Raw genomic sequence first — 20,633 nt, 5'->3', positions numbered from 1 at the left:
GCAAAAAAAAATCCGGTCTGGATGAACAGTCTTAGTCGACACGCGCCCCACCACACAACCCAACTACGACTAATCTACTGGGACGAGGCGGAATCGCGCCAAAAAACTCGATGCGTGACCCTCACGCGTGGCTTGCTTCTGAGCGTAGTCTTGACGAACCATCGCGCCCCAACGACTCTACCGGCTACACTGGTCATACCAACAGATTCTCCACCTCACGATCTTTCAGATCTATCCCACCTCATCTCCCAACCATTGGCGCATGACCTCCATACGCCACTACAGAGGCACGGGAAGACAAATGATTCGCCCCAAGTCAGTCCATCCGATGCCAATCTTTGTACTATATTATTGTTTTTCTTAATCAATAATCTTGAAAAAGAGATTACGGATCTCTTTAAAAAATATCTTAAAACAACAAATTATAGTGCACTTACAGTTTACACTACCTCCAACGGTGGCTTACTTAAAAATTATCTTTTAAGATAACGTCCTCTTTGTAGGACATGGGCGTGGACCAAAAAATTGGTCTCAAAATTCGTTTTATTTTTTTCCATCATTTTTGTATTGTGGTTATTGTATTGGGGTGTTTGTCAAGAAACCCCACCACTACCTCATGTATCATCTTTTCATTTTCTAATAAAATTTGTTTGCCTAAAGGAAAAAAAAAAAAAAAGAAAAAAAAAAGAAAAGAAAAAAAGAGGTTATATTTTGTGTGTTTATATAATTAATAAAGAGAGCTAATTATTTTTGTGCACATCGCAGCAATAATAAATCCCAGTCCCCCCATCATTTTCTTAGTACTGACAGCATCATGATCATGAATTTAATGAAAACCAATTGTTCCTTGTACAGAGAAAATTAACTGCGTGTGCAAGTTAGGTTTTATGGATTAGGAAAACTTAGAAGATTCCTTTAGTTTTTGGTGGACCCTATTTTTGTAGGGCTCATGAATCCATGCATGTGAAGTTGGCATTTTGTGGTAAGCTCTGTTGTTAAGGGCAGGCATTGCGTCCCCTCCCCCTCTCATGTAAAGCTTTCTACTGCACTAAATATCCATATCAGACTCCCATCATAGACATTTTCTGCATTTTTCTGCCAAAACTTTCAGATGCCTTTAAGAGTAAATAGATCCTTCTGCCAGCACTGCTATTTTTCTTTTTTCCTTTTTTTTTTTCTTAAATTGTATATATGAAAGTAAAATTAAGAGAAGTAATATTTGTAATTGTAACGATTTTATTTTTTTAAAAAGAAATGCATGAGACTTGTTATACTCTAAAGTATTGTATCTAATATAAATTAAAAAAAAACTAAAGATAAGAAATGACAAAAAGCAAAACTAATAACCATTTCTCACATTTACACCACCATGAAACAAACATAATAAAAAAAAAAATACAACACCAAACTCTCTCTCTCTCTCGATAATATGAGCTATTTATTTAACCCAAAAAAAAAATATGAAATAAACATATAATCCAACTGATCATATGCTACCACCCTCCCCCGGAAACAAAAAACGTGTTTGCTGTATATTTTCAACGCGTAATTCCTTGTCGATCTGTAATAATTTGATCACCACCGCCCGAACCCGGTGGTCCACTTCCGGCCCGACAACCCGTGCAAACCCGACCCCATAATTCCTTGGACTTTCTTTTCGATCGATCGGCCATGTCTCACTCAGCTGCACCAATGGAAGCAGGTTTACTTGCCACTATCTCAAAACTAGCACTCCCCTCTTCATCTTCCTCCTCCTCCTCCTCGTCTCCATCCTTATCATCATCATCCTCCTCTTGGTTTTCATCCATTGGTTCGCTTTCCGCATCTTCCATTGCCGTGTCCGATGGCTGCTGATCCTGCCGAGGTGGCCATTGCTGCTCCGGCTGCACCATCAATGGCACCATGTTGTTTTCCGGCTTTACTTGATTCGAGGATACTGGGTTTTCGAATTTGTTCTTTTGTCTGTATAAAGCATCTAGCTGGTGAAAGTAGGGACAAGTTTTTGAGTCCTCGGGCCTCTTTTTGTTGCTTTCCTTGACCTTCTTGAAGTACTTGTTGATGTTCTCCCACTTCTCTTTACATCTCTTCGCGCTTCGGTTGTACCCAAGGTTTCTCATGGCGGCCGAGATCTCCTCCCACAGAGGGCCCTTTGGCCCACTGTCTTGATACTTCTCATCAAGATTGGTCCGTAGCTTTATTAAAGCTTGAACCTCCACTTTAGGCCATCTCGAAGAGCTTCTCGGCGTGAAGCTCCCCCCATTATTATCGATCTTCTGGATTCCCAAACTAGTCACTGTTTGTGGCAGTACTGTTGCTGCTGCAGTCGGGGCCGATATTGGTGCCGACGGTTGTACTGGTATTAATGCCTGAGGTGGTGGTGCTGGTTGTAGTACTGGCTGTGGTTGCGGCAGATCGAATTGAGCTGCTTGATCCGGGTTTTGCTGTTCGGATATCTTTTGCAAGAATGACATCACCGCTGCGTCCTTGGTCGCCGCTATCGATCTTTCATGGGCTAATATTTCTCGTTCTCTAGTGATTCTCGCCATCTCTTGCACTCTCCAAGCTTCTTCGCGAACCATGCGTTCGTGTTCCCGCTTCTCTATGGCTTCCAAAAACCTCCTATGCAGCTCCTCTTGCTTCTGTATCACCTCCCTCATTAGCCTCTGGAAGAAGTCCTTCCATTTCCTCTTTCGCTTGCGCCGCACTTCCAGTACTTCTTCGTCCGAGGAAGTCGAGGAAGAAGAAGAAGTGGAATTGGAAATAAGATCCGCAGAAAGATTCGGGAAAGAAGATGGAATGTTTGCGCTAATCTGAGAAGAGTTTGTCACTATCGGTGGCGTTGGGAGAATCGTAGGGTTTGTGGGTGGGAACGAAGGAATTGTAAGGTTTATCGCCGGTGTGGCAATATTCATACTACTTTGCGTCGCTGATGTAACAGTGATCTGAGGAAGACTAGGAGGGTTAATGAATGGCCGCATTGCTACGGTCGCCGGTATCACTGCTGGTGGAGCTGTAGGATAAGACTTTGCCGGCGTACTGGATGATTGCAGGGAATTAGGATGATTGTCGAGAGCTTCCAATTGATCGAAGAAACGATATGTCTTTCCATCAGGTTTCCCCGTGCGGCCTTCTTTGGTTCTTTTGTGATATTTGTACACGTTCTCGAATTTCTCCTTGCATTTCTTGGCACTTCGATGATAACCAAGTTCTGCTAGCTTCCTGATCATCAAAACAGTTCCATAAAATCAAACCCAGAAAAAGAAAGCAAAATAAGAGAAAACTCTCCGTTTCTGTTTCTTATGATTCATCCGCGGCCATGATAAAAACAAAGCTGTATTCCACATAAAAGAAACATGAAAATTTCTGTCATCATCATGAAAGCTGGAAATAATTAAGAAGAACTCAAAAGTACAAAGATCGAAATTAAGAAAACGTATAGCGAAAGTTGGGAGGATTATGATCATTCTCCGTTTTAAATTTCTAGAACCAAAGTACTGAATGAGATAGAGTAATATGTAGAAGAAACAATTCATTTTCATGGACTGGATCATCTTTATTTTCATATCCTTTTTGGGATATAGGAAAAGGCAAATGCTAGAAGACAAAAACAAACCCGAATTTACCTAAAATCTAAAGTCTACAGCTAGCTCAGAATTTTCTTTGCTGATGCGGAATTCCCGCAACATGAAGTGAGAAACTAGCTGGGAACGCACTGGATAAATTTTCCTAGAAAAAAATAGACGGCGAAGGAAAAGAAAAGAAATTTTTATCAGAAACACTAGCCCTTGAATTCTGACAACGAGTGAAATGCATGTGAACTGCCCGCAAGGGTACAAATTAAGTACTGTGAACAACTGAGACAATTAAGGCGCAAAAAAGAGCGGAAAAAATATATATACAGATCTGTACCCAGCAACACACACAGCTCAAATTCCCATGAAAATTGACAAAAGAAAAAACCCAGTACTGTATCAGAAACCTATAGCTGTATGTATGGTATAAATAACCTGGAAACCTCTTCCCACAAGGGACCCTTAACGCTTGCATCCCTGAAGGTCACGTCCATGTCGGACCGTATCTTCAAGAGTGCCAAAGTTTCCTGTCGTGGCCACCGGTTTCCACCGTAACTTCGGTCACCCTTATCTTCTTCACCTGAGTTTGATCCAACGCCGCCAACCTCGGCGCCTTGCTGAGCTGTCACGGCCGCTGCCATGGCCGCAGCCGCATCGTCGGAGCTCTCCAACACCCTGCTACCCGAGTCCCCACCCAGCATAGGACTCTCTCTCTACTAGCAATTACAGTCTAGCTGAAAGAAAGACAGAAAAATAAAAATAAAAATACCAAACAGAGGAAGAAGGTGAATTCTCGACGATTTTATGAAGATAGATAAGTGTATGGTGAATTTGCTAATTTATTATGGTGGGGATCTGCTTGTCAATCTCAAGAACTTTTTTTTTTCACAATATATATATAAATATATATATATATATATAATATATTTTTCTTTTAGCTGTGGAATCTTCAAATTCTTTTTTCTTTCTTTTATAATTTTTCTTTGTTGGTCTGTGACTGTGCCGTCGAGATTAAAAAAAAAAGATAATTCATGTTACGGAATAAAAAGATTGCATAAATTAAATTTATAAAATAATATGACTTTATGAAATTTATAAAATTTATTTTATAATAAAAATAACTTTATAATTTAATATACTATATCAAATAATATCAATTTGTGAGTTTAATTTTATATAATTTTGTTATAGATAAAGTATTTTTCTAAAAAAAATAAATAACAGTGGGAAATAATAAAAATTGGCACAGAAATATACATAAAATATATATTATGTTACAGATGGAGATAAAAATACAAAAAAATAAAATAAAAAAGTTTTGCAGAAATATTTGAACAGCTGCACATAGAGACGATAATGATAAAATGTTAGTTTTTGTCTGTCCAGCTAAATTGAGTTAAAAGCCGGCCCATGTAGGTCAGCTTTTTTTTTTTTCTTTTTTTTTTTCCTTTTTCTCTTTTTTATTTATAATGAGTTTTTTTTTTCTTTTTTATTTTTGGTGGAGATGAGCTTTGCTTTTGTGAGGGTGTTTTGGAATTCAGTGGTAGGTGAAATGACCGGATTAACCCTAACATGGATACCATTGACCTTTAATCATGAAAGCTAATTTGAGATGATATTTTAATAGATCATCCCGTTTATGATCTGGGTTTGTCTGTGTACTTCAGGTTTTTTTTATATGAGGGTAGTTCTTAGTACCCAAATTACCCCTAGGTTTGAATTTTTGACAAAAACAAAAAAAAATTTAAAATTTTTTTCTTTAAAGTCAATAAAATACTTGCATGAAATAATTTAATTTCAAAAATAAATTTCAAAATCTGAATTTTATAAATCAAATATACTTATCATTTAAATGATGCGCTCGATAACATATTCTATATACCGACTTAAAAATAAAATAATTTTAAAAAAAAATCGAGCTTTGATTTTCAAACTTAGTTGAGTTGGAGTAATGTGGTACTGATATACAATTTGGCGTAATTGGGGGACAACCTTTGATCGAGACCATAGTAGTTTTGACAAATTGATGTATTCCGAAAATACTTGAGTTTATAAAAAGAAAAATTTTGGTAGTGGGATCCACTGTTGAATGAAACGGGTTAGACGTAGGGTCATGTTATTAGGCAAAGCCATTTATGAATAGAAGTAAATGGTAGGCCAATTCTGTTGGATTCAAACCTACCGTAATAAATGGTTTCAGAATTTCCGTGCTTGTGATCTTGTATAATCATCCATCAAAAAGACCTTATTGGGGAGGTTAATTTGGATGTTTAGCTAGCTAATTCTTCGGAGGAATATATTGTTATGAGAAATACTCTAATCACACAGTGATTATATAAAAGTAATTTTACAAACTGATGTGACTTATGTGGTTTGTCAGATTGTAAAGTTAATTTTATTGTAAAGTAGATCTGACGAATTATATGAAACCACGTCAGTTTGTGAGACTATTGCTATATATATATATGTTGTACTCTCATCTCACTAATATTTCATTATAATGTATGGAGCATTTAAAAAAGTAAGAACTCATATAATAGTTTTATTAATATTAATGTTGCATCGGGATAATGTAAAAGAAATAAGATGAGAATACAGTATATATTTTTACTTTCAAGCCAACATGGAAGATACACAGGCCAGATCCACAGTACTACGTACTAACATGTCAAGATTTGATTTGTAAAAGAAGTTTTAAATATCAAATCATGTTATATAAAAAATGCGAATGAAGTTAATTTCTACACCGCCTTCTAAATATGATTAATTTTCGGCCTATGGGATCACTCTTCTTTAAATACCTCATGACCTTAATGTGGTAGCCATATTGTATACAATTTTGGCAGGAGAGCGTGTGTATATATATATATATATATATATACATATTATTGTTTACTATTTCTCTTTTCAAATTTGAAATTGTAGGAGCGCTTGCAATTGAAAATGACCTCTTTTTAGTGAGAAGGTCATGGCTTAAAAGAAAATTCTCGTCTTCTTATATACACCTATTATATATATATATATATATATATATATATATATGGGTGGTTCTAAATGTTATTATGAGTAGAACGATTAATTTCTTTCACTTCTGATCACTAATAATGGCTGTCATCTTCGTTTACCTTATCCAAAAATTGTTTAATTTACTTAATAATCCTTGTAATTATACTTGTATAAAAAGGGGCTCCTAGATTGGCATAGATGAGCAAAATAGAGAAATAATACTTGCAGTCGTGAGTGTACAAGCGTTGCACAATCATTTTGAAAAAATAAATAAATAAATACAAGACCCATATATAAAGAAAATTAATTTTTTAATGGTGGACTCCACACTTTTTTAAAGTGACTGCACAACGCTTACGTACTCTACGACTGTATGTAGGATTACTTAGTAAAATATCCAGTCCAGCTTGTGTCTTATCCATTAATTTCTACAGTGTCTCCCGTTTCCCTCTCTAATTTTTCAACATATATACGACAATAGAATAATTAATTTGAAGTTCGAAATCCTCTTTTTAATCAATTAATATCGTGGAGTGTACGTACCTTTTATTCAATAAATCATTCCACTACAAACTCAAATATAAATTTATAATACTCTTATAATTATCATATGATTTATTAGATAGTAAAACTATTTTGTGGATGCAGCTAGCATTTATAAAAAAAAAAATAATAATCTTATGATATATGATTGCGTGTGATCATATATATAACAGTAGAAATAATTAGCCCAAGATACATGGTTGAAGTAAAGATAGAAAAAAATAATAATAAATAAATAAGAGGTGGAGAAGGGGGAAGAGTGGGAGAAATGAACAGAGGGTTTTTGTTTCCGTTTGCGCGCAATCAATTTCAGTATCTCAATTATTGGCAGTCGAAAACCCAAGTGGGAATGCCCAACACACAAAATAATAATGCAACGGGGTAGGACCCATTCAATCAATATGTCATTTAATGCACAAATTAAATCATCAAAGATATAGAAAACTTTCATGTGAAAGTATATACTATATATCATGAATATGATCAAGATCAGGTACAAAATTCAAAGAGATCAGAAAAATCATGACAATCATCTATTATTATAAGGGGCAGTTTCGTCAACTAAAATCGTAACGTCTTAAGGATATAAATCAGGTAAATTAAACATGCATGGAAAAACACTGAAATAGATAAAAAAAAATTATATATATTACTAATTATCTCTATTTTTGTAATCAAAAAAATTTATTTACAAGTCATTTTCATTACAAGAAAATTAAATGAGTATTTTTAATATATAGGTTATTAATTTGCATTGAAAATAAACTCATTTTAATAAGAAATTATCACTTTCGTAGCAGATATATAACTGGTCATATATAAGTATTTTTCTTGTAGTGTTTATTAATACATTAATTAATATTAAAAATTATTAATTTTTATATATATACTATGAGTCTCATAATAAATATTAGTGCGTTTATACACCGACTCATAAGTAAAAAAATCTAACAACAAAGTATGAGGTTGCAGGCTAGGGCGAGTTATTATATGTAGATCATAATGCATGGGAGCGGCATCTATTCGATCGCCTGCAATGTTTAAATTAGAATTAAGTAAAACAGATCATATATATATATATATATATATATATATATATATACTTCGTAAATAACATGATGAGAAGTGGGGATATTGCTGTATGCATGCAGCACTGTCGACATGATAACATTGTTTTCTCCTTTTTTGCCCCAAGGTTTTAATTGCTTATATATGTATGTATGTACGTATATGTTGCTTGTCTTACAAAACATTAGTGTTTTTTTTTTTACTAGCTAGCTAGGGTTTTTGTTTATGTCGGGTTGCTTTGCTGGCACAACATCTCAATAAATAGCTGGAATTATACACATGTGTATATATATATATATATATATATATATATATATATATATATGTATGTATATCATGCAGGCTGGCATTGTACCAGTTATATGCAAAGGAGTCACATGGTAGATTTAGATTGGTAGCTTTGAGAATTTCATAAAAGATTATATATATATATATATATATATGTGCAAGTTGAGAACAAGAAATATGCATGGGACCGCATGCAACGTCTAGGTTAAAAGGGAAATTGATATTCTCTCTTTCTTAAGTTTTCTTGGACAACCACCAAGAAACTAATACAACAGTGATGTTTTGAAACTTGCAATGAATCGAGTGATGAAAGTCTTGGTTGATCATGTCAAGCCGTGTTAAGATCGATCCAACGGTGTCTCCTTCATTATTTAATATTGTTAGACTAGTAATATATACTATTCATTAATTCTATGATGTGGAATCAAATGATTTGAAAATTATTTAATGGTGACATATTTAATATTATTATTATATAGTTACATAATATATATATATATGTATATTTATCTATAAAATTAAAAAGCCAGTACTCTTTATATAGCGCTCGCATGTGTCATGATGAGCTGATCTCTATGTATTTTACAACACATGATTATAAATACAGCCTCATAGCTAGAAATTAGCGAGTGCTACCTTTATATTGTGATATATTTATAAACTCAAAGATTATAAATAAAAACAAATAAAAAAAATAAAGAAAAGGGAAATACATGATATGCACACATTGAATTGGTAGGTGGCTGACTTTATTTTACAGGAACATGTATATGAAAAGTTTACGCGTAGACAAAAAGGTTTATTTCACATGGACGAGCATGTGATGTGAATGTACATCTTGTCTACCATGTGGATTAACCCCTACCATTTATCTGGCACCAGCTCAGCAGCGCCCCCCAACCCCCGAAAAAAAAAGAAAAAAAGAAAAACAAAACTCTCCTAATTGGAGGTACCTAAGGTAATTAAGCACTTGAGTATGGCCCAATCAAATGTAAATAAGGATTGGTTTGGATTAGAGATGAGATAAAATGAGATGGTTTTAGATTAAAGATAAAAGTTGAAAAAAATATTGTTAAAATATTATTTTTTAATATCATTATTGTTTTGAGATTTGAAAAAGTTAAATTGTTTATATGTATGAAAATTTAGAAAAGTTATAATGATGAGTAGGCATGTGCAAAATAATTTTTTGGCCCAATCCGTCCGTAATATCTGACCCATCCACTCGGTAAAATCGGATTAAAAAATAATGCAGATTGGTCCAATCTATTAAGCGGACAAAACCGTAGCCCCCGATCTCTTATCTTTTCTCCACACAAAAAATCCTAATCCTTTCTCTCTCTCTCTTCGGCCGTAGCTCCACGAAGTTACGAACACCTGTATCTCAGTTTTTGCATCAACATTTCTTCTTTCTTTGACCAGTAAGATCAAGTGAGCAGTCAATGTCCTCGATCACGATGATGGACCTAGCAGTAGTCTCGATCAAAAGCTTTTGCAGCTCCATGTTATCCTTCACTGTTGTGAGCTTAAGATGATAGACATCATCGTCCAATAGTTTGCCATTGTTGCAATCATCGCTGACTTCCCTGTCCTAAGAAGGCCATAGGAAGATAACCCATCTTCAATGGCTTTCCAATCTTTTCATAATAGTTCTTACTCTTGCTGAAAGTCATCGTCAACAATCTCCTGCTTCATCTTTGGATCCAAACCGATTCTTTGAAAACTAGCTGTATACGAGCTAATAACTTTTCTAGCTAGAGATTGCGAGAGAGGGGGTTGTGGGATGATAACTTTTAACCCGACCCGAATGGGTCGGATCGAGTCGGGTCATTTTACTTTCGTTGGTTATGGGTTGTGGGCTGAGTTGGGTCGAGCTCAAAAAGTGATTGGGCCGGCTAATGTGTAGGCCTAATGATGAAATGAGATGAAATAAAACACTTTCCGAATCCAAACAGAATCTAATATTATATATACATATACATGTATATACAATCTCCATACAAATATGGAGTTTGTCACTTTTCTTGACTATTCATTCCACATATTTCTCTCCATTTTATTTTGAAATGAAGAATATGCATTTAGTACTAAAATAAAAAGGGTATTTTGGTCATTTTACTCTGTTGACAAGTGAATGACTAAATAGTTCAAATTACATTGAGTGGAAATTTTAAGAATAAATTAAAGATAAATTATATTTACACACCCTCCATTATTATTATTGTTATTATTATTATTATTATTATTATTATGATTTACAGTTGGGGCATTATCAATATAAACTTCCATACATAGTGGCTTGCACAACTCAAATTTTTAATGATTTTTATTGTAAGAATCCTTCATATGTACTTATAACTCAAAAAGAAAGACTTACCAACGGAGAAAAATACAATACTAAAAAGATATAGCGGGAGTGACTTGCAAGCAATCATAACCACGTGCCAGAGATTTTGGTAATAGTAATGTTTATGTTTAAAGCTGATCTCAGGAGTTATGCTTACATGAATGGCAAAACGCCGCTTTTAAGGTTGTGCGCATCATTGGAACATGGAAGCATGTGCACACCCACAAAACGATGTCACACGAATTCAAAGACCCAAAAACGATCCCGAGGATAATTATGCCTAATAAAACCTAATTACATCAACAATTACCAAAACCCATCTCCACCCCAAGACCAAAGTACAAACCTTTATATATATATATATATATATATGTAAAAGGGTCATTGTGGAGGGGACCCCAAAAGAAAGCACTCAAAAAGATGACACTGAACAAGAGAGGGTGGAGAGGCCCCCATGTGCCCATAAACAACAATTTACAATGGGGAAAGACAGGTAGATCTGTAGTAACAACAAAAGACCACATTCTTCTCCCGTCCACTTCTATGCTGCCTTTTTTTTTTTTTTTTTTTACTTCTGTCCACTTCTCTGATGTGAGACTCTCTTAAATGGATAACAGGATAAAGCTTTGTCCAATGATCATTTAAAGTGTCTTGCAACAAACTTTGTATGCTATCTTTACAAACGCCCCATGTGGTCAAGACTGTAATCCCACTTCACTAGTACCATGTATTAACCCAACCAATAAAACTAGGAGGAGTGATGATGATGATGTGTTCTCTAGCTGCAGAAACAGAGACTGAGAAGGAGTACCTCAATACCACTAAAGTGATTTGTGAATCAGTAGGGAGGAACCCAGAAAACAGATCCTCAAACAAGATATCGGCGTTGCTCCATTTTACGGCAACCCAACCGGCGACAAACCTACAAACAAGGCTTCAAAGATTTAGCTGAATATTAAGCCCAATGATTGGCAATAACAATCAGTATGCATTATGTATATCTCATGAAACTTTAGAAAGGTAGGTAATTATAGGTGCGATAATTGAAACTAATAAATACAGATTATACCTCTATAGTGGGTAGAGTCTTCCCTTTCGGTGTCCTCTAACAATCCCCTCTAGGAGAACAGAAGATGTGAACTGTCAACATTATAACAATTAATACTAAGGTACTATGGATACTATCAAACTAGAGTCATAAATAGAGAGGGTATTATTTGAAGATTATCAAATAGGATGATAGCAACTCTGCCAAGAAAAAGAGTGTGATAGTGTCAGAAAACCAATATATGTGGCTATTCAAATACAAGAAAACTAATTAATGATACTATTTCACATTTCAGGAGGCAGTTATTTGCTTGAGGCTACAGGCAGATATGCATGTCTGATGGGATTATAATACTTTAGTTTGCATAGTATCCTAAAATATTAAATCCTATTGAATCATAAACTCTGATTACTGAAAACTTAAAGTGACATCCAATAATTACCAGCGCAAATAATGATTAAATCCTTACTAACAAACAGAAAACTGATACGTATAACGATGAAGTGCTTATGTTCACTATGTAGAAGTATCCAGAGGTGGCTAATCTTTAGCACTCTACTCTTTTCAACCCTAATTTCCTTTCAATTCATCATTTCGCACGTGTAAAAAAAGGCAGAAAGAGAAACTCTAAATTCACATGCTCAGATCCAATCATATATTTCTATTTGAATTGTAGTTCTTGATAACTAGTGAACCTGGATTTACCTGTTACTGCATAAAACTGACAGGATTCAAGCATAACTTTGCCGACAGACCCACCATTCTCAGCCAAGGTAGATTAATAAAAATCGGCAGTCTTAAATAAGTCTTTTTCAATCAATACAGGTACAAGGGATTTATGCAGTTTGCACTAATTACTTGTATAATATATTCAGAGGGGGAACATCTTCACCCCAACCCTCTCTTCATGCCCACAGAAAATATAAGGCAAACAAAAACAAGCCTCTTACCGCTAAAATCCACAGCAGCTGGGCATCATTAATTGGTCCAATTCGCATCTCCTGCATATCAACTAAACTAGGGTACTTGGCATTTAACAACATTCAATATCCTGAGAGTGATAGCACAGTGGAAATATGTAATTAAGCCACAATTTCCTACCAGGAATTACTCGGGATATGAAAATCATTGGATAGACACCATGATGCCAGTTTAATTTCATATATGGAAAGAATTGGATAGACACCATGATGTCAGTTTAATTTCAGACGTATCTTTTGGAGAAGATAGAGAGCAATGGATATAACTCTACCTCAATTCACCATTCCAAACCTTATACAGAAGGTTTCTCTGTACCAGCTTCTCCTACATATATCGCTGTCGGCAATTGTCGATCAATTAAGGCATAAAAAATAAACCTTATAACTACCAGTTGTAGTTTGGAACAACACAAATATTAGGTCACCTTTGAAGCATGTAACAGGTGATAATCCAAAACAACCAGATGAAAACTGAAACTTTCAAGAAATAGATATATCAGCTATTTGGCTGATAAAAGAGTGGCAAGCTTTCTTATAATCAATGGATTAGTTCCAATTTGAATGCAACCAATATTTAAACCAATGATCAAGCAAACCCCAAATTTTCATAAACTTTTCAGTTTACTTACCTCTCTGCTACTAACCTCAGTTTGGAAAAAAGTCAGTACATTTTGGAGGACCGTAATACCTAGTTGCATGAAGTAAGATACAAGTATTTGAAATAAACTTTTCTGCTGGTATATTGCTGTTAAATTATCTGTTACCAGTAAAAGTTACCTAAAAAAAATATAAACTTTTACTGGTAACAGATAATTTAACAGCAATATATATCAGCACCTGAAGGTACGTGATAAAAATACATCCTGTACAAAAACGCCAGTAGTTGCACTGGCGTCCATTACAAAGATTCCCATTTTGATAAAATCAAAAAAACAAGTAAAGCACAAAAAGTATACGCTTGAACATTTTCACTGCAAGATAAGTTTGAATGGTAGTTCTTTATTTTGCAGAAAATAGCTCAAAGACCTCTTTGCCAAGGAATTAAATTAGATTTTTTACAAGTAAGAACAAAATCAAAAATTAAAACTTATGAGCAGCATAATACACGTATATAGGGTCCAGATAGCAGTGACTTTAAAAGGAAATGAACATCTACAACTAATGTACAAATATAAAAATGCTTTCCTTCGACTATTTGAGAACCAGGATCGACAGTCTGATAATCAGAATGAAGGCCAAACAAATGACTGCATATTATATAACATAAAATTACAATAAAAGCAATAAAAAATCTCTCACTTGCTAATCCTTGGAAACCATCCAAGCATAAATATTTCCTGCAAGCAGTTGGCAGAACATAGAAGCATATTTTGTAGAGATCAATCAAGACTAGGAAACATAAATTATGGACAGATCGCGTTAATTATAAGCCATTCGCTTGCAAGCCTTTGCCAATTTAAAGTAAAATTGAGTTCAGTACATTCTGATTGCTCCTCCAAATGAAACATAATTACCTGATAAATCTGAGGAAAATCAATTTATTGCTAAAATTGAGTTCAGCCTTTGCAACTTAAAACTTTCCATAATGCAAAAACTTGCTAAAAATGCATGATTAGATTTGCTGGAAAAATTCTTCTACAGGGAAGATGTTACCAGTAGGACCCACACCTTTTGCTGTTAAGCAAACACCAGGAAAATGTGGGAAGTTTTTTATTTTAATTTTTCTTTCCTTTTCCTAACTGAGAGTTCGCACACAAAAGCCACATTCCAGAAAAAGGATCATTGGCTAAAGCCATTACATACCATTTGCAAAATCTATTCTCTATCCAATTTTGAAATGCGATTTTCACTTTCAGAATCAAGAGAAACCATCCATTTACAACTTCTTCCCAGTTTTTTTTTTTTTTTTTTTTTTTTTTTATCAATTTACATATATAACAGATGCAAGATAAAGAATGGATTAAGGAGTGCATGTGATTTCTAGCTTCTTGCCATTATAAGAATTGATGAAGACATTAATAAGCCAATTTACAGCTACAGATAAATATGTCCCGTATACTTGGGTTTTTGCCTACTCTTTTGATCAATCAAAATTTGTTTACCGATAAAAAAAAAAAGGATAAGCATGAGTAGATAATTGTACATATAGTTCAACAGAAAGAAGTTCAAATGGCAATTGAGTCATGCTCCAAGAACATGCAATCCAAACAGAAATTGAGTCAGGATCTGAGGACATGCATCACAAGGACTACCTGAATGCTGAGAACGATTGTTATGAAAGAACAACTTGAAATTTTTGAGAAAATCAGAAACCAGTCTGGAGTTCAGCAGCAACATGTGCAAGTTTCGGTCATTAGTATGCATATTAGGCAACATTGCAACCCAACACTCTGACCAACTGGTCCGGCATAATGTTACACCGACAAATTGATGTATAAATGCAAACCTCGTGATAATGGTAATATGACGTCAGATTAGATTATAAAAAACATCACATAAATCAAACCAGACAAATGGATCATTTAAAGAACATTATGAGCCTTATCAAATGATCAAATTCATTTCTTTCTTTCTAAACAGTTTAACTTATGAAATTACAGGGTCACTACTCTATGACTCTGCTGACCTGAATTCTCATACCATAAGCTAATCAAGATTCTAATCCTATATAAGGCTCACAGTATATCAATGGTCATAGCTGTCAAGGGTCATCTTATATATGTTATCGCATGGCCTCCTGTTCAAATATCATAAGCTATATCATAACAGCTTGCAAACCCCGCACTGATTAATCCTTGGACCCATAAGTATATCCTGCCTTTACACATGCACGCAGGTAAAAGCAACAATTTAATTATAGTCGTCTTAAATTGCCACAAAGAGACATTATTTTACAAGTAAATGAAAATATTGCAGCATTTGACAAAGAGAATTATTCTAGCACTAAAAACAAAATCATATTAGCTGAGTTTCAAGAAAGGGACAACAAGGTAAAATATTTAAAAATCCAACTTAAAAAATATTAAAAAACAATGCTAGCCACAAAACTCTTCAACCATAGACAATACCATTTCCCTTCAGGCAAAAGAATGAGAATTTGCCTATTGGTATTGTCACTACTCTACTATTACACAAAATAAGTAGGCAGCATTGGTGACAGCCAACAAGGTTCCGCTGTCCAATATGCAATACTCCCCTCAAAACCAACTGCAGTCTACCGGCAGCAAGAGGAATTATATCAAGCATGTAGCTATTGCAAGAAACTAGTTAAAGCCAGCACTCATTTCTTTTCGCTTCAATTCTAGTGCCATGCGCTCATTCTCAAGTTTCATCCTCTCATTTTCCAGCCTCATCTTTTCCAACTCATGGTCTCTTTTCCCGCTAAATCTCTTCCATTTGAGGCGCTGTTTCTCCAATTCCAACATCTCAACTTGAATGTGGAGCTTCTGTTCTTCTAATTGAAGTGAACGGGACTCAATCCACTGCTTTTGTAACCAAGCTGGTCTCATGGTCTCAGGCAAGGCTTGATTCATATCAGCTTGGGCAATTTGAGAATGAGAATAAGGACTTTTGTTGTAGTCCTGGGAATTCAAGGAATTCCCAAAACTAACATCTTCATGGGAATGCCCTTGTTTCATTTTCTTTGCAGACCCTAACACTCCGTACATCCCATGAGAAGTGTGATTTTCTTCAAAATCATCACGATCATCAGTGTCCAAATCTTGATCATCTTCATCCAGATCATCATGTTGGTGCCTCCTTGCATCATCATTATCGTGATCATCTCTAGTTCTAAGAGCCAAATGCAATGAACGCTGCAGTTCTGGATCATGAGGCAGGTGCAATCTGTTACCATTGTGATAAGAACACATCTCTTCATAGAATAACTGCTTTGAGCTTAATATTTTCCTAACATCATCCTTCTCCTTCTCTGTCAGATACTCTATCATATCCAAAAGCGAAGGGTTCTCAACAACCTTGCAAGAAGTGCCCCTCCCAAGCATATCATTAAGCCTCTTATATCTTTTGTTTAGGTCGTTGAATTTATCCTCACACTGCTGAGGGGAGACATGATAACCCCTCTCAGCCATGACCTTTGAGATAGATTTCCACTTGCCCTTTTTTTGTAGGGCCACAAATTTTCTTCTCCCCCCACCACTACAATCTGGAGAAGCATCCTCACCTATATAAGAAACAGCAGTAATCAAAAGCTTCACCATCTTATCCGTCCACTTCACACGCTGCCATGGGGACCCCTTCTTCCCTCTGTTTCCTTCATTATGACCATCAACGCCCTCTTCAGCAAAACTTGGCTCATCCTCATCACTCATTGAGTTTTTGCTTCGCTCTCCCTTATTGAAATCTGCCACTGGAATGGTTTGATCGCTGTTTTGTACGGTTACCATTGTGAGTGGAAAACCCACATGAATCGAGGGATGCACCGAAGAACCTTGGCGAGCACGAGATTGATGTTGGTGTCCTGGATGAGGGTGTTGTGCTTGATGATGAACTCTCATTGAACCTTGCAAGTCAAAGCCTCCATAGGAAGCCCCACCTGGAATCAGATCTCCTTGTGATAGATTTCCATCCATTGCTTGTTCCCAACAATAATTCAGATCAGACCCTTAAACCCCATCCCCCTAAAACCCTAGATTGTGTGTTTTTCCCACTCTGTTGAAGCCATTCTTACAAACTTCATACACTATCCTTCCCAGAGCAATTTAAATTCCTCCGTCAACCTTCCTGGGACTATTCAAACTATCAAGCAAGCAAACCCATTTCCCCACATAGATCAAACCAAATTGGAAACCCACTTCCAAAATTTCAATACCAATTAGAAACTCCACAAAACGCATAAAATCTTCACATGCCCGCATAGACACCCACCCAAAGCTTCACCAAAACTAGCAGCAAACAAAAGTACCCAATAAAATCAACACAAACAAAAACAACCAATCCTTAAGAGTTCATTCAAAAACAAGCAAAAAGCTACTTATCTGCACCAAACTCCAAGCTCCTCAACCCCCCACAAAGCCATAACCAGAACTCCCTGTAATCAAGCCGAGAATCCAGGCTCCATGATCACGAAAAACATCTTCTACATCCGGCGCAATGGCGCACAAGCGAGCAGAACAAAAAGAGAAGTTACAAAGATGTGATCTTTTTTTTTTAATATATTGTCTCCTATATTTTAACGAGGAAGCCCAATGGAGGGCTTCGCTTCCGTCAGCAGGTTCAATGAATGGGGTTGATGATCAAAAAAAAAAAAAAAAATTGTATGGGGTTGATTCGGTGGGTCCAATGTAACACATGTATTGATGTCTACCTCTGTCCCCACCTAATAAAATATTTTCAGTAAAGATAATAAAAACAAAATTGGAGTCGGTCTAAATGTTCATATAATATGATATTCGGGACACAAATTGGAGTGGCTACATGTTTAATAAAATGGGCATCTAATGTCAAGTTCATGAATTGTGATCTAGTGGCTCCAATTTATTATGTTTATAAGGAACATGAAACGGTGTGTTTTAACCATTCTCCTTTTTTTTTTTTTAGCAGGTAGATCTCAAACTAGAACTTGATTATTCATCTTAGGTGAGTTTGGATTACAGATTCATCTCAACTCATCATTATAATTTTTTTAAATCTTAACACAAAATATAATAAATAATTTAACTTTTTTAAATTTTAAAATAATAATAATATTAAAAAATAATATTCTAATAATATTTTATCATCTCAACTCAACTCACTCTAACATCTAAACACACCCTTAAAATATGGATGATGACGATAAGATGATCTACCTCAATGAGTCAAGAATCTACTAAAATTTCGCTCAATCATATTTACTTGGATTTAATATTTTAATTTTAAATAATTATTAGATGACATGGTTCAAGAGTAAACTAGTCAAAGTTAACTCTTGATTTTCTATACTCGTTTGATTTTCTAATTAACACTGGTCACAATAAAATAATAAAAAGTATTATTAGACTGAAATAATTACAACAATAAATTTCTTAGAGAATGTTTACCAACTCCAATAAGTGGCTCATTTGAAATTAATTATTATCTCACTTTTTTTTGCACCAAATGACTTACCTTTCTATTTCAACCAATATAAATTGCTTTCCCTTGTTGGGAAAAATGAATTAAATATTGATTTTCCATTTTTGAGTTCCTTGTACCATTACACTTTATTGTTCTCTTTCCTTCATTTCCCATGTGCTTAGTCTTCATTTAATATGGATTTTTATGTGCAGTCAAAAAAATATATATGGATTTTTATATATTTTTTATAATTAAAAATATATTTTTTTTCTTAAATTCGTATTATTTAAATATAAGAAAATCTAGATATTCAGCCTTTTGTCTAGGGTTTAGATTTTGCTGCCCTAAACTTACTTATATAGAGGGCTATAATCTAGTCGAGCCGAACTAGTCTTTGGCTTGTTGAGCTCGACTCGATCCAAAATGCTCGACTCGATTCGATAAGCTAAACTCTCAACTTGAGCTTGGTTAAGCTCGTTTGTGGGACGAGTTCGAGTTCTGCTCGAATTGTTTATTTTTTTATTTTTTTGAATAATATTTAATAAGTAATAAATTAGATAAATAAAAAATAAAAAATCTAATGTTAAATTTGTATAACTAACAAGTAGAACCTCTATTGAATTATAATATTTTAAAAAATTTTAAATAATTAATATCTAACTAGTTGATATTTATCTATAATAACAATATATTATATGCTTATATATATTATTAATATATAAACATAGTATGATAGTATATATCATATATCTATTTCATATATGGTTCTCACATACTAGTATATGAAATTATTAAATTTTGTCGACTAATTATTGTACAAATTATAAAATATAGCTATGAAGAATATTCAATATTTAGACATAAATAATTAGGTTACATATTATATATTTAATTATAAAAGTGCTATATAGTATTAGCTAATACATATATATATATATATATGCGTAAGTGTATGTATATATTTATCAATATATGAATGACATTTAATCCAGTCGAGCCAATGAGTCAACTCGGACATAAACGAGCAGGCCTTAACGAGGTTTAGCCGAGCCGAGCCGAGTCGAGTCGAGTTTTATTGGGTGTGTGTCATTTACTAATAGAGCGTGTATTTGCTTTCACGGGCAAGTTTTTTTTTTTTTTTCAAGAGTCGAATTTAGGGGTAATACCCGCATGGTGCAGGGCGGGGTGAGCCCTTCCCCTCAACCCGCCTGGGGGCGGGGGATGGGATCAAATCTGCCCCCCACCCAAGCCACAATTCATTAGGTCTAAAAATTATTTTTTGGTCTAAAAAAAAAAATTTAGACCCAAATGATAATATAATTTAAATTATATTAAAATTTGGGTCTAATACAAAAAAGAATTTAAACTCATTAGAGTTGAATTTTGTATTGCCTTGACATCCTAAGCCAACCTTTATATAGGAGGTCAATGCAATACATTAGTCATACTTAAGCAATGTGACACTTACTTGCTCCGGCTAGGGAGCTTCAATGAATGAGGAGGCGGGCCCCCACTGCCCACCCCTAGTCAAGTTAGATTCAAATTTAACCGGACAAGTATCAAGCGAGCTATTGAACATAATGGATTATTTACAACTCTACCTATATACTTTTTACACCAGCCAGTATTGCCAAAAGGTGTGAAGTGTCCATTTGTAGGCTTCGCAATTCTCCATGGACCAATAAATATATATTCAAAGCCCATTACAAGAATAAACAAGCCCA

General features: G+C 34.8%; 2 protein-coding genes across 2 annotated transcripts; both read right to left on the bottom strand.

The window, feature by feature from the left end:
- Positions 1–1,324: 1,324 nt before the first annotated feature.
- On the bottom strand, positions 1,325–4,394 carry LOC109013861 (trihelix transcription factor GT-2-like). The gene is made up of 2 exons (XM_018996089.2): positions 4,008–4,394; positions 1,325–3,219 (listed from the first exon to the last, which is right to left on the bottom strand). Exons 1-2 carry the CDS (start codon positions 4,271–4,273, stop codon positions 1,677–1,679), a joined length of 1,809 nt encoding a protein of 602 aa, XP_018851634.1. The 5' UTR covers positions 4,274–4,394; the 3' UTR covers positions 1,325–1,676.
- An 11,397-nt stretch (positions 4,395–15,791) lies between these two features.
- On the bottom strand, positions 15,792–18,034 carry LOC109004836. Its single transcript, XM_018983542.2, has one exon. It carries the CDS (start codon positions 17,442–17,444, stop codon positions 16,116–16,118), a length of 1,329 nt encoding a protein of 442 aa, XP_018839087.1. The 5' UTR covers positions 17,445–18,034; the 3' UTR covers positions 15,792–16,115.
- Between the last annotated feature and the right edge of the window lie 2,599 nt (positions 18,035–20,633).

The sequence above is a fragment of the Juglans regia genome, chromosome 15 (assembly GCF_001411555.2).
Source record: "Juglans regia cultivar Chandler chromosome 15, Walnut 2.0, whole genome shotgun sequence".
Lineage (NCBI taxonomy): Eukaryota > Viridiplantae > Streptophyta > Magnoliopsida > Fagales > Juglandaceae > Juglans > Juglans regia.
Note: the sequence above shows the minus strand (reverse complement) of the source record. Positions and strands in the feature narration are given on the sequence as shown.